Genomic DNA, 15,559 nt, shown 5'->3' on the forward strand with positions numbered 1-15,559 from the left:
CTCCAATAAGGGAACCAGGGCTCTTTGGGAAAATGTCTAATTCGAGGACTGAGACAGAAATTTACATGATGATCCTGGAGTATCTTGCAGGGCCAGAAAGTAAGAAAGTGCTAAAATACAAAGGAACAAACTAACCACAACAACAAAAAGAAACCAAAAAACTTCACACACTGATGGGAATATATCAAAAGGTCACAGGAACCAAATGAAAGCACTCCCAACAGCCAAATTTGGAACAATCTGGGCAACAAAAATAGTAGTATTGGATTATAACCCAAAGTATAATACATCTATGAGTCCATACTGAGATAAATATATGACTCAATAAATCAAAAGAAATGTAGTGAATTATATCTTAATAAAGCTGCTAAAGAAGAATGTGCCATGGTCCAGCCATTCAACTCCTAGGTATTTACCCAAGAGAAATTAAAACACATGTCCATACTCAGACTCATACATGAATGTACACAGTATATTTATTTATAACAGCCAAAATTTAGAAACAAACAAAATATTTATCAACAAGTGAGTGGTAAACAAAATGTGGTATAGCCACACAACAGAACACAACTCGGAAATAAAAAGAAATGAACCACTGACACACATCACAGCATAGATGAATCTCAAAATAATTATGCCAAGTGAAAGAAGCCAGATCCCCTCATCAAAAAAAAAAAAAAAAGTATATTCCATGTGATTCTATTTACCTAGAACTCTAGAAAAATTCAAATTAATCTATAGTGACCAAAAGCAGATAAGTAGTTGCCTGGCAGGAGGTGAAGATAAGGAAGGGTAGAAGGGAGGGATTACAATGGAGAACTAATGTTATGACATCAGAAACTTTATCTTACCTGGGACACAGCAAGTACTTAAAAAATGTTTGCTGAGTGAAGGTTTATTCCAGGTACACCATAAATGTGTATTGAAAAATGGTATGTAAGGCTCTACCCAAATCTTTATAACCTTATCTCTCTCTATTACCTTTCTTATACTCTACCAAATTTAAGGCAATTATTCTCTCAAACAAATACTACATGCTATGCTTTTATGCATAATCTCTTATATCTGAAAATGCAGTCCATCTCAAATGCCACATCATTAACTCCAATTCCTCTGACCCACTCCAGTTAAAATTAATTGTGTCTGACTGAACTGCATTTTGTTTACCACTGCTATAGAATGTAACACATTCTGCTTCCAATTATGGCAGGTTTCATACATGTCTTATACAACCATTTAGAGTAACACTGTGCAAGAAAATTGCAATGACGGTAACGTTCTTTATCCAGACTGTCCAGTGCAGTAGCCACTAGCTACATGTAGCTACTCAATACCTGAGGTGTGACTAGTATAACTGAGTAACTTAATTTTTTATTTTATTTTAGCTAATTTAAATTTAAATAGACACATATATCTAGTGACCACCATATTAGACAGCACAAATCCAGAGTCCAAGCTCCTTAAAATCAACACGATGGACTCTGCATTCCCCTTGGCATTTACCACTGTGCCTTGCACACAGTAGGCATTTAATAAATATATGTGGTTGGGTCTCTAAACTATTTAAAAACCTCTACCCAAACAAAATGTAAGCAAACTATTTTCAAATAAGAAAATAAATATTCAAAATCTAAGAAATAATCTAGTCTTAGGAAGTAGTTCTAGTAATAAAAGACTTACCAAAACATCTTTTACATACTAAATCAAGTATTTCCCGAAATCGATTTGTCATTGGTGGTAGAGGCTTTAGATCAATTTTCCTGAAATCCTCTGGGCAATCATTTTTTGAATGGCCATCCTTTTTGCAGATGCTGCATACTATTGTTGGCGGCTATACAAAGGTTAAAAAAAGAATCTAATAATCAAATAAACTATTGAGGGACTTCATCATCACTTATAAAGCCGTACAAAAAGAAACTTTTATGCAACTCAGTCTGATAACCTGCACTTTCAAGAGGTTAAAAAGAAAAGCATGTTAATGAAATTCAGTATTAAATGTAAAAAAAAAACACATTTTGAGCCAACCACTAATTTTCTTCTCCACTAAAATGATATTACCAAGGATTAGATTTACCTGAAGATGTAAGATAAAGGAAATACCAGGAGATACAAAAGGTATAGGTTAATTCAAACAGTGTGATCAGCTCCCAAAATGAAATGCATACATCACATTTTAACCTATTATGGTTTTTAACAAAGTAGATTATAAAGAAATTTCAAGTGGCACCTTTCATTTCACTTGAAACATTTTCTATCTTCAGAGTCAGTCATTTATAGAACCACTGCTTGACTAGTTGGTTCAATTTCACTACATTAGCATGGTACTCAAGAAGCCAAAGTGACTCAGCTTCACACAAGGAACAACTCTTATGCAATAGCCACAAACTTAACTTTCAAACCCTGCAACACCATTTCAAATGTATTCTAACAGACTACCATACAGGTGGCCAAAACAGTAAAAATTCACCCCAACTACTTGAAAAAAAAGAACTCATACGGTTAAGGAAGAGCACTACTCTTTTCTTTATTGTAATATGCCTAGGAACCTAGCTTCTTCATCCAGGGTTAGCCTGGACATTTACCTAGCCAAATATATACAGAAACCTCCCTTTGTGTGAATGCTGTGCTGTGGGCTAATTAACAGTACCATAGAATTTTTTTTTTTTTTTTCCTGTATGCGGGCCTCTCACTGTTGTGGCCTCTCCCATTGCGGAGCACAGGCTCCGGACGCGCAGGCTCAGCGGCCATGGCTCACGGGCCCAGCTGCTCCGCGGCATGTGGGATCTTCCCGGACTGGGGCACGAACCCGTGTCCCCTGCATCGGCAGGCGGACTCTCAACCACTGCGCCACCAGGGAAGCCCTTTTATCAGCTTTTTAAAGCTTTTAAAAAATGACATAACAGAAAATTCTAGAAAAGTGTTACAAATAACTAGAGAGAGAAATAAAATTGGAGAAATAGTTACCCTAAGATAAGGTTCCAGGAAAAAAAAGTATTAAGAAACGTAAACTGCAGTTATATTACTAAGAGGCTTTTCTAAATATCTGCCATTTATTTCATCTTTTTTAGTAGTCCATATGCCCTAAATAATACAGCCTAAACAAAATGGGACAGAGTATCCTTACAATGGATGAAGAAACACAGCTTAGTAATTAGCTTAAAAATTCTAAAGCTTGTCAATAAACAATTATCGATAAATCAATAAAACTTGATGACTTTTCAGGGGGTTTTTTTGTATTCTACTTGATTTACACATTATCTGTATAATCATTTTTTCAGCCTAGGTGCTGATACTATTTCTATCATGCACACTACACTTGAAGCAAAGTAACTTAGCTAAAACTTTTATTAACAAAGTAATTATCTTCTGTTACAAAGTAGCTTATTTTCTGCTCACTCAGGTTTTTATTTTCTATAATTTATCAAGTTAAAGTTCAGACTATCCCACTTTAAAAGTGGAAAAGTTAAGACTCCTATAACTCATAAGGGATATGCCAAAATCCAAAGAGAAGCTCAGTGGCAGACACAGGATCTGAATTCATTTTATTTTTGGTTCCCGATCTTAGTTTTAACTCAACTATCTTAAGTTTATATACCAACCTTTGACTCCCACCAAAAAAACTTTAAAACAGAATACTATTAAAGTTTACAGACACTGTATTCTCCTTTGTGGAAGTAAATATAATCATATGTAAAAAAAATTAGCAAAATTTAAAATATATGCTGCCTTTACCAAACTCACTTTCATAAGATATCTGATGAATCCTTTCATATATGAGAAAGTTAAGCAAACCAACTAGTAATAGAGTGCTGAAACATTTCAGGTTTCATATACATTCTTAAAAGGCAACTACAGGGGCTTCCCTGGTGGCGCAGTGGTTGAGAGTCCGCCTGCCGATGCAGGGGACACGGGTTCGTGCCCCGGTCCGGGAAGATCCCACATGCTGCGGAGCGGCTAGGCCCGTGAGCTGTGGCCGCTAAGCCTGTGCATCCGGAGCCTGTGCTCCGCAACAGGAGAGGCCACAATAGTGAGAGGCCTGTGTACCGCAAAAAAAAAAACCAAAAAAACAAAAGGCATCTACAGGCAAAAATACAAAAAGTAAAAGAAACATATACACCAAAATACCATTCCAAAACAATAGTCTACCATCATAGAAGCTATCTTTACATTTCTGAATCTAAAAACTATAAATACAGAGTCATACAACAACCACAAAACCTTGCAGATTGTTTATAAACTGTATCCTACCTTGCCAGAGGTTAAAATAAACTTATCAAACACAAAATATAATTCCTGGGTGGGGTGGTTATCATCATCATTAAGGTCAGAAGCATCTTCTGTAGCTTTGCAGTTGCAAGAGGTAGCAGATGTGTCAGTGCATACAATGTGATGTGAACTTTCTGTTTCTAAATTTGACCTGCAGTCTGTACCAGCAGATTCATCTGGTTCAGGGGATTTACAATCAATGCAATTACACTGGGTGAGGTCCTTTTTAAAACAAGTTTCTGAAGGTACTAAAACATTTTGTTTCTTAATTGATTTTGGCTCTAATTCACTGCTTTCACTGGTGGAAAGAGATGAAGCTTCCTGTCCATGTTCAGCCAAATCTAGTTCATTTATCAACAAATTATCATCTTCAGTAATACATCTCTGTGATGTACATTCCATTTCTTCATATTTATCAGGCTGACCTCTTTCTGCACTTATTTTTTCTGTGCTTTCCCCAAGTAGAATGCAACAACTGGATGCCATATTTTCAGACTTCACTGGTTTCTTATTGCTTATTTTTCCCTTCTCTTTTTTCATGGAATCCACTGTAGATTTATTTCCACCCTTCCTCTGAGGACAGGCAAAATACCGATAAGCTGCCCTGAATCTCTCCACAACATATTCATAAACAAGCTGGCTGTTTAAGCTCCGTGCAACATTCCTCTTGATTGAAAATGGATCTAGTAAAAAAAAAAAAAAAAGGTCAGTAGCTAAGTATCTATTAACAAACTACATTTCCAAGCTTATACAAACAGCTACATTGTTAGCAGAGTGCATTTTCCCAAAATTTTTCTAAGGTAAGCTCCCAATGAGAGTTCCTGCAAACTGAGTAGTGGAAATAAAATAGCAACATCTTTCCTTTGTTTCTGTCATAAAATAAAAAACTAAAAGAAAAAGAGAGAAAAGAATAAAATAAGGTAATTAATGAGAGGACGGCTGAGGAGGCCAACTCAGTAATTACAAAATTTCAATGATGAAATTGCTAGAAAAAGCTATGCCAATATGCTTCCCTATCCTGTCTTTGAATGAAATTTTTCAAGCTCCAAGACCTAGTAATAATTTTCATCTCTTGTCACAGTATTCTTCAGTTATATACTCCTTGCAATTTAAACAAATAAAATATAGCCTAAAACTCTCCAGGCTTCAAGTTATACTGATTTTAAGATTTAACTTCAGTAATATCAGAAAATTAGAGAAAGAAGGAGAAATAATAGAAAGAAAAGTAGAAAAAAACCTAAGAAAGTAAAAATTAAACCAAAATTTAAACTCTGATCCAGTCTAAATGGCTATGCTGAAAAGGCTTGTGTCAACTGAATCCTCATTATTAAGAGCATAGAACAGAGTTCTGAAAATGTTTCCGGGTTTTTGGATTTTATAAGCCTTAAATACAAATATGCCCCAGGAAAAACTAACAGTGCCACCCAAAAGACGATACACGTTTTCTCCACTACTGAAGATCATTAAGTGAAAGGATTAACAGGCCAGGCTTCAGGTTAAGACTGGGGCATCTGTTACTTTTTACTGTTATCTAAATCCATAGGCTTTTAAAAGCTTTACTTAGCCTCTTTCCCTTTTCTAGAAGAAAAAGAAAAAAAAAGGCAGAGAGAAATTATGATGGCTGCAGGCTTCAGAGCTCATTTATTTACCATATGTAAGCGAGTACAAGATGTGAGTACGTGTTTGAGTGTATGAGAATATTTGTAAGTCCAACTCACAGTAGAGAAGCCCTGCAGAGGATGGAGGAAAGAGAAGAATGTATAGTCTAAACAGACTAAGATGGTGGACAGAAATTCCATTTCCTATCTATAAAAAGTGAGCAAAATGTTGTGGAATTTAAATTTTTTATTAAGAATTTAGAAGCTATACTATTTATTTCTGTATCTCTAAAGATCTTAATGTTCTTGGGATTTGATGTGAAACCTTATTTGTCTGCATCAATTGTTCTTTTTTCCTTTAGCTTAGCCATATTTAATAAATGAGGTACTTCACAAGACAATGAAAAACTGGATTTTAAGATTATACTTTAACATAATTTTATGACACAAATATATTTAAAAATATCTTACAGTATTCGGATAACTATTCTATTTTTCTGTATTTTTGAAATTTTCCACAATTAAAAAATAAAAATAAAGGCATGTATACAAGCTAATTACCCTAGCCATTATAATAGTTACAGATTGGAAACTTTTAAGCAAGCATTAATTCTATAAAGCTATCATGGCTTGATAAAGAATTTATCCAAAATATATAGTGACAACCTAGTGGCATATAGTGCTACAAAGCCAAGGGATAAAATTTATAACACTACATTAGAAATAGATGATGAGTGGCACACACAAAATTCTCCAAATGAAATATAACATATCATCTCACCTTCAATGGCTATTCGCCTTTTAGGCCAGTTTTTGTTTTCTCTTGTTAAAATATCTTGTATCCGTACACATATGACGTATTCCTCCAAAGCAAAATCCAGTGTGTAAAATTTTAGCAGCTCTAACCATAACTGTCCCAGGGACACCTGATTTGGTGTTCCCAATGTTAAAGGAGACTGGAAAAGAAAAAATACCTTTCATTTAAGCTTCACAAAACTATGGAATTGTTTAACTTTCAATTTACAAAGACCTTAGAGATCACCTTTTCAAAAACTGAGGCATAAAAGAGTAGGTTGCCAAAAAGCAATGTGTGGCACAGCTGGGAAGAGAGTGTCCCAGATTACTGACTCCTAGAATTTTGTGTTCTATCCACTAAACCAGTGATGCTCAACCTTGGCTGCATATTAGAATCACATTGAGAGCACTAAAATTCACCAGCACCTGAGCTTGACACCACTCCCATCTCCCATACCTTTCCCAAGACTGTGATTTAATGGACTGAGATTTTTAAAGCTTCCTAAGTGTCCCATGCTGTGCAGCCAAGGTTGCTAACCACTGTATAACAACTACTATAGTTCCTCCATTGCAGCAATTACTTTTAAAATCTATATAAATGCCCAGGGCTTTCAAAAGCTAATTCCTTCAATCTAACAGCTATGAAGTAGATACTACAGGGCAAGGATCTGACTCAGGATCACCTGGCTACTGGGTCTGTGATGCTAATCATTATAGCACACTGTGACTCAGACAAGATGAGGTCCTATTTCACAGACTATTAGGAGAGGAAGAGACCATTTAACAATTACAATGAAGGCTACATGCTAAAATGGGTCTCTGAATCAGGGGGGTCTTAACAGAAAAGGTAATACCTGAATTCTAAAGCAATTAGCTAAATGAATGCCGGTTAAAAGTGACCATAAAGGCATAAAAATCATTCACTCATTCCATTCTACAACTATTCATTGAGTGCCTACTATGTGCCAGGCACTTGGGATATATCCGTGAAAAAAACCAAAGATCCAGGGCTTCCCTGGTGGCGCAGTGGTTGAGAGTCTGCCTGCCGATGCAGGGAACACGGGTTCGTGCCCTGGTCCGGGAACATCCCACGTGCCGCGGAGCGGCTGGGCCCGTGAGCCATGGCTGCTGAGCCTGCGCGTCTGGAGCCTGTGCTCCGCAACGGGAGAGGCCACAACAGTGAGAGGCCCGCGTACCGCAAAAAAAACAAAACAAAAAAAACCCAAAAAAAAACAAAGAGCCTTGCCTTAGTGGAGCTTACATTCTAGGGGAAGAAGACAATAAGCAACGAACTTAATAAGTAAATTACACAGTAAGTTAGAAGAAGAAAAATGCTGTGGAAATAAGAAAAAGTTGAGGGGGTTTAGTAAAGGGGATGGGATATGGGAGCCGATTTCAGTGTTAAATATAGTCAGGATAGGACTTGTTGAGAAGGTATGATCTGAAGAAGAGGAAAAAGGGTTCTAAGAATAAGAAACAGAGCAAACACACTAAAGTAGGAGTGTAAACAGCTTTAAAAAGAAGACTAGTGTGGCAGAGAGAGGAGAGGAAAAGAGGGAAACAAAGAGCTAACCAGTAAGAACTCTAGCTTTTATTCTAAATTAAATGAGGAGCCACTGAAGCATTTCAAGTGTGGGGAGGGAGAAGGGCATGATCTGACCTAAGCTCTAGAAGAGCCATTCTGATTGTTGTGTTGAGACTATAAAGGGGGCAAGGGTAAATGCAGGGAAACTTATTATGAGTCTGTGGTAGTAGTCCAGGCCAGAGATGATATGGCTAGGACCAGGATGGTAACAGGGGAAGTGGTCAAATTGTGGATATATTTTGAAGTAGAAATGACAGGATTTCCTGACAGACTTAGTATGGGGTATGAAAGAGAGAAGTAAAGGATGACTCCAAGGTTTTTGACTGAGCAACTGAAAAGATGAAGTGCCATCAACTGAGATGGGAAAACTGCATGTGGAGCAAGGGGAAGACCCAGAGTTCAGTTTTAGACACATTAAGATTAAGACATCTATTAGACATCTTAGTAGAAACATTAAATAGCAGGTTGGAAACACAATTATAGAGTTTAGGAGAGAGGTTTGGCCTAACATTTAAACTTGGGAGTCATCATCATATAGATGGTACTTAAAATCCATGGGATTGGATGAGATCACCAAGGGAGTGTAGATACAGAAAAAAGGCAGGGGTCAAGGACTGAACCCTAGAATACTCCAACATTAAAGAGATTGGAGAGGAAAGGAAGAACCAACAAAGAGACTGAGAAGGAATAATCAGGCATGGGTGTGGTATCCTGAAAGTCAAGTTAAGAAATTTTTTAGAGAAGGAAATAATCAACTGCAAATGTTGCTGGTAAGTCAAAAAAGATAAAAATTGTGAAATAACTATTGGATTTAGCCATGTGGAGGATACTGACACTGGCAAAACAAGTTTTGGCAGATTGATAGGGGTCAAAGCCTGAGTAGAGTGAGTTAAAAGGAAACAGAGAAATTGGAAATAGTGTATATAAACAATTCTTTCAAGAAGTTTTCCTGCAAAAGGGAGCAAGGAAATAGCTGGGAGGGGAAATGGTGTCAAGATTTTTCTTTAAAGTGGGAGATGTAAAACCATGTATGATTCAGTAAAGAATGAAAAATTGGTAACCTAGGATGGAAAGAGAAGAACTGCTAGAGCAATGTTCCGGAACAGACAAGAAGGGATGGGACTAAACACACAAGTTAAGATAATGACTTTAGATAGCAATACAGGAACTTTCTTTATGAAAGCCGGCAGCAAGGCAGAGTATGTGAGTACAGATAGTGGGAGATGGTGGTGGGAGTGGGAAGTTCTCTTTTGATTGCTTCAGTTTTCTCAGAGAAGTAATAATAAGCAAGATCATTAGCTGAGAGTATTGATGGTTTGAGAAGAGGGTAGAAGGTAGTCTAGGAAAGTGGAAGAACTGAACATGTGCTCGGGAACTACATATACTTCAGTATAGCTAGAGCAATGATTTCTGTAATGTTCACATTTTTGTAATAACGTCTACTTCAGAAGACTACATGCTTCTGGAGGACATAATCCATGAATATACATCTTGGGTTCTCTAGCACTCAAGATAATGCCTGGCACATAGCTGGTCCTTACTTAATAAATGAAGTTTGAATGATTAAGTAAGCCAGCCACCCTCTAAAGGAGCACAAGGCCTTTATTTCTTCACCAGTCTGGCAACATAATCCCCATAGGCTAAAGCTCTGGTCACAGCCCAACTCATGAAGGAAATTTTTCTTATCTAAATGAAAAAGATACAAAGAATTACCTTGATATGATTCAAACAATACAAGCCTTTCAAAATGAGGTATATATTTATTAGGGAATCTTGGTACTGAAAAACTAAACCAGATCAACCCCTCACTTTACAGATGAGGAAAATGAGGCCAAGAGGCTTACTCAAGGTCAGTCAATCTACTATTAAAATAGTTTCAACTGAAGGCATCACAAATTCTACAGATAGAAAAGCCAAAAACAAAAACAAAAAGAAGCTTACTTTGCCATGTTTTTCCTTCATGGCATTACTTTGGTTGTCTGTTTCTGTCTTCTTGGTATCATCTTTTGGTTGGTCTGCCTTAGCTTTGTTTTCCTCAGCAATTGAGTTTTTCTCAGTTGCACTACTTGAATTATATTCCCACTTCACAAACTTCTCTTCTACTATGCCCTTCAGCTGAAAGTCATCCATCCTTTTTGGGTCAAAGCCTTCAATCTATATAAAAAGGCATTCCAAATTGGTAGTGGAAAATTATTAAAAGAAAAAAAAATGATGGACAAACAGACAAACCAGAATTCCAGCTTTAAATGTGTGAACAGAGCACTCTGCAAGAATGAACTACATATACACATGTGCATACATGTTACAAACCGATGCTTACCCAACTTCCAAGTAAGCAAGGAAGAAGAGGGGGTTTTCTTTGTTGTAGAAAAAACATCACCATTAAAGCAAAACAGTAAGAAGGGATTCCGCCATCAGTTTGGGAGTCAATATAGCACAACTGCAAAATGAAGGGGAAAAAAGTACCACCATTTAACTTTCTTTCTGTTCTCCTCAAAATAAAAGTAGCTTTTATCTTCCTACCATAATCATTGTTAAAACTTCAAATAATGACAAATATAAGGAATGACCTGAAGTCATACCACCCTGAAATAACTATTTATATATTGGTAACCACCTTTCCATTCATTTCCTTACTGCATATGAAGATACATATATATTTTAGTTAAATGGAATCATATCACACATAGTGCTTTTACTGTGGACATCTTTTTAAAATCTTATTTTCTTATCTTGCCTCTACTTCTGCCTCAATGTTAACGATCTTCTATGTACTCTTCCATGCCTTTTTCTATACTCAAATAACCATATACAAATATACATACATTCCTATTTTCTATATAAATACAGGGAGGATTTTATAGTTTTTGTCACTGTTTTACCAAAATAGACATCTCTCTGTATATTACTCTTCTCCCTTAACAATGCATCAAGAAAGTCCCTCTTAGTCAATTAGTATATATCTAACACATCTTTTAAAATGGTTAAATTATAGCCTATGATCAGATGGTTATTCAATAGTTCCCTCACCCAAGGACTTTCACATTTTGTTCCCGGTTTTGCCACTTTAAACAGTCCTGTAATATTTATCCTTATACATTTTCCTAAATACTGGTGCTCATTTCTATGACCTATATTCCCAGGAATGTGTTTGCTGGATTTTAAAATGTGATATATTTAAATTCTAATAAATATTGTAAGATTGTTTTCCAAAATCAGTACAGAAATTTCTCTTTTCATCAGTAACAAGAAGGTATACACGTTTCCCAATACTAGGTGTTACAACCTTTTTTTTCTTTAAATATTTACTTTATTTACTTATTTATTTGGTTGTGCTGGGTCTTCGTTGCGGCTTGCCTGCTCCTTAGTTGTGGCTCGCCTGCTCCTTAGTTGCAGCACATGTACTCCTTAGTTGCGGCCGGAGGGCTCCTTAGTTGTGGCATGTATGTGGAATCTAGTTTCCTGACCAGGGATCAAACGCAGGCACCCTGCATTGGGAGCGCGGAGTCTTAACCACTGCGCCACCAGGGAAGTCCCTATTTTTTTTATTTTTTCTTTTTAATTAAAGTTGATTTACTAAGTTGTGTTAGTTTCAGGTGTACAGGTGTTACCACTTTAAAAAACCTGTCAACAAGATGGGTGAGATATAATATCTGATAGTTACTTCAATTTGCATTTCCTTGATGCTAAGAGGTTATACAAATTTTCATGTATTTACTAACCATTTGGATTTGCTCTTTTCTGAACTATTAAATCTTTTGCCAGTTTTTCTATTTTCATCAATACATATCAATTTGTACGTGTTCTTTTTTATGTTATAAATAATAACTCTTTATATCTGACATATGCATTTGAAAAATGTTATTTTTTCCTAATCTGCTTTGGCATCATTTATGGTACTTTTTATCATATAAAATGTATTGTTTATATAAATAGTTAAATATGCTTAATATCTTCTAGGTTTCCTACCATGGTAAAGATGTTTCTCCAATCCACAGGTTACATATACATACTCTTAAATTTTCTTCTAAAATTTTGAATTTTTATTTGAGTGGAATTTATTTTTGCATTTAGTGTGCTAAGGGTCCAACATTATTTTCTTCAAGAAAGATACAGTTCTGACAGAACCATTTATTAAATAAACCATTGTTTTCTCACTGAAATCTTTTATTCTTTTCATAGAATAAAATCTCATTTACACTAGAACCTACTTATGGGCTTTCTATTCTGTTCCACAGATCTACTTGTCTATTCCTATGCAATGGTATACACTTGACTAAAGCAGTTTTATAGTGGTAAAGTACATTCTCCTTCACTACTTTTCTTTTTCTGAATTATTTTGGCTTCTCTCAAACATTTATTCTTCCATACTAACTTTAAGATTACGTTATAATTTTTTTCCCAAATTCTAATTGAAATTACTGTACATTTGAAAGTTAGTTTAAGGAGACTTTACATTTTAGGGATACCATCTCCCTATCCAATAACTTGGTGTATTTGCATTTTCCAAAAATTTAGGAGTTGTCATCAATTACTCACTTTCCCTCACCTCTTGCATCCATTACCTATTCAAGTCCTACTTCCAAAACTTATCCCAAATCTGTCTACTTGGCTTCATATCCATTCTAACCTAGCACAGATCATTATCCTCTCTAGCTGATCTACCACAACAGCCAGTTCACTGGGTTCCCCATTTCTACTCTTTACCCCCAAAAGACCTTTTCCAAGCATAAATCACATCAAGTCATATACTGCTTTTAAAACTTATCCTGTGCTTTCCCAATGTAATTAAAATACAAGTTCCTTACCACTGGAAGTGTCTGTCTAACCTCATCCTCTACAACTTTCACTCTCACTCGCTTCATTCCAGTCACTCTTGCCTTTTTCTGCTCCTTAATAGCTCATTCTCACCTTACAGGCTTTTTACTAGCTATCCCTTGGATGCTATTCCCTGAGACGATCAAGTGGCTGGTTATGCTGGTCAGAGTTTATATATCACATCCTCAAAGAGACTTCCCTGACCATCCAGTGAAATGTCAACTCTCTTATCACATCACCTCATTTTAATGGCACTAAATTCTACCAGATATTGTGTTATTTATATATTTGTTTACTGGCTGATTCTTCCAAAAGTATGTAAGCTTCATGACAGCGGGACTCAGTACATCTTGTTAGATGTTTCCAACACCTAAGAACAGTACTTAGGAAGAACTTACATAGAACTTACATAGGAAGCATTGAACAAATATTTGCTCAATAAATACATTTGTTCAGATTTTGTTTTCACCATTCAATAATACAATTTTCTTCCTGTACCTTTATTAAATTTATTCGTTAGTATTTTATAATTTGTGTCACTGTCATGAAGATAATATTTTTCCCTGCTTCTATTCTATAAGATTATTTTTATGACAGAGAAAAGCTACTGATTTTTGTATGTTTATAGTGTATTTAGTCATCACAAATTCTAGCAGTTTTTAACTAGGGTGTTCTAGGTATACAATCATACCATTAGCAAACAAAACATCTTATTGTTTTTCTAATATTTACATTCATTACTTCATTTTCTTTCCTTGCTGCATTTTTTAAATCTCCAAAACAATGTATAACATAATTGATGAACATCTTTGTAATATTCCTTATTTTAACACATATGGCTTGAGTAATTCACTTTTTTAATGATGTTTGGTACTGTTTTGTTTTGGGGTTTTTGAAAATAGTGTTTATCATTTAGTTCCATTTCTAGTTTACTTAAGAGTTCTTTTTTTTCAAGGAAGAACATGCCTTATCAGCATCAAGGATGTTTTTTTCTGCTTCAAATTGTTAATAAAATAAATTATGTTAAAAGATTTCCTAATATTAAACTAGCCTTACATTCCTGAAATAAATCCTGCATGGTTATGGTATATTACCTTTTGATACACTAATATATTCCACTTGCTTATATATATTTTTTTATATTGTGTTTTTTATTTAATTTTACTTTTGGTTGCATTGGGTCTTCGTTGCTGCGCATGGGCTTTCTCTAGTTGCAGCAAGCAGGGGCTACTCTTCGTTGCGGCGTGCAGGCTTCTCATTGCAGTGACTTCTCTTGTTGAGGAGCATGGGCTCCAGGCGCACAGGCTTCAGCAGCTGTGGTGTGTGGGCTTAGTTGCTCCGCGGCATATGGGATCTTCCCAGACCAGGGATCGAACCCGTGTCCCCTGCATTAGCAGGATTCTTAACCATTGTGCCACCAGGGACATCCCCACTTTCTTATATTTTATTTAGACTTCTGCATTTACTTAAGATCAGCCTGTAATTGGACTGTTATTATTTTCTTCTTTACATAATAAAGATGTAGCATAATCACTAAAGCCTTAATGGCTTAGTAAATTTAAGAATATAATTTGAAATAAAAGAAGATTAAAAAACACTGATAAAAAGAGCTTAGGACTTCCCTGGTGGCGCAGTGGTTAAGAATCTGCCTGCCAATGCAGGGGACAGGGGTTCGATCCCTGGTCTGGGAAGATCGCACATGCCATGGACCAACTAAGCCCACGCACCACAACTACTGAAGCCTGCGCACCTAGAGCCCGTGCTCCGCAGCAAGAGAAGCCACCACAGTGAGAAGTCCATGCACCGCAACGAAAAGAGGAGCCCTCACTCGCCACAACTAGAGAAAGCCCACGCGCAGGAACGAAGACCCAACACAGCCAAAAATAGATAAATAAATAAATTTATTTATTTAAATAAATAAATTTGAAAAGGAGCTCGAAATATTCCACTAGAATAAATTCTCATTTATCCAGGGTATTAGGACAAAGGGTATGCTGCCTAATGAATAAGTCAAGTTAACCAGAAACTTCTTTGCAACTATAAGGAGCTGCTCATGTAAGCTGTTAACACTATCAGACATCTCACAGAGGAAAAACACTGAGGTAGTTTAACAGAGAGCTCTTAAAACACGGAGATCTCATAGCCAAGATATGGAAATAACCTAAATGTCTATAGACAGATAAATGGATAAAGGAAATGTGCTATATACACACAATGAAACATTATTTAGCCTTAAAAAAGAAGGAAATTTTGCCATTTGTGACAATACAGATAGACCTAGAGGACATTATTTATGCTAAGTGAAATAAGACAGGCACAGAATGACAAATGTTATATCTCACTTATATGTGGAATCTAAAATAGTCAAACTAATTAGAAGTGAAGAGATTGGTGGCTACCGGAAGCTGGGGTAGAGGGAAATGGGAAGATGTTGGTCAAGGGGTATAAAATTTCAGTTACACAAGATGAATAAGAAGTTATGGTGATCTAATGTATA

General features: G+C 36.0%; 1 protein-coding gene across 9 annotated transcripts in view; it reads right to left on the minus strand.

The window, feature by feature from the left end:
* TUT4 (terminal uridylyl transferase 4) overlaps positions 1–15,559 on the minus strand; it is a 143,983-nt gene that overhangs the window by 37,731 nt on the left and 90,693 nt on the right. For 7 of the 9 annotated variants that reach the window (XM_060089804.1, XM_060089803.1, XM_060089806.1 and 4 more), the window contains exons 10-14: positions 10,565–10,684; positions 10,186–10,398; positions 6,646–6,820; positions 4,249–4,949; positions 1,681–1,831 (exon numbers count right to left, since the gene is read on the minus strand). In XM_060089804.1, coding sequence (XP_059945787.1) covers positions 1,681–1,831; positions 4,249–4,949; positions 6,646–6,820; positions 10,186–10,398; positions 10,565–10,684 — 1,360 coding nt within the window. The remainder of the gene's footprint in view (positions 1–1,680; positions 1,832–4,248; positions 4,950–6,645; positions 6,821–10,185; positions 10,399–10,564; positions 10,685–15,559) is intronic. The other 2 variants (XM_060089810.1, XM_060089811.1) reach the window with 1 other exon arrangement.

This window comes from Mesoplodon densirostris, chromosome 2 (genome assembly GCF_025265405.1).
Source record: "Mesoplodon densirostris isolate mMesDen1 chromosome 2, mMesDen1 primary haplotype, whole genome shotgun sequence".
NCBI classification, from domain to species: Eukaryota; Metazoa; Chordata; class Mammalia; order Artiodactyla; family Ziphiidae; genus Mesoplodon; species Mesoplodon densirostris.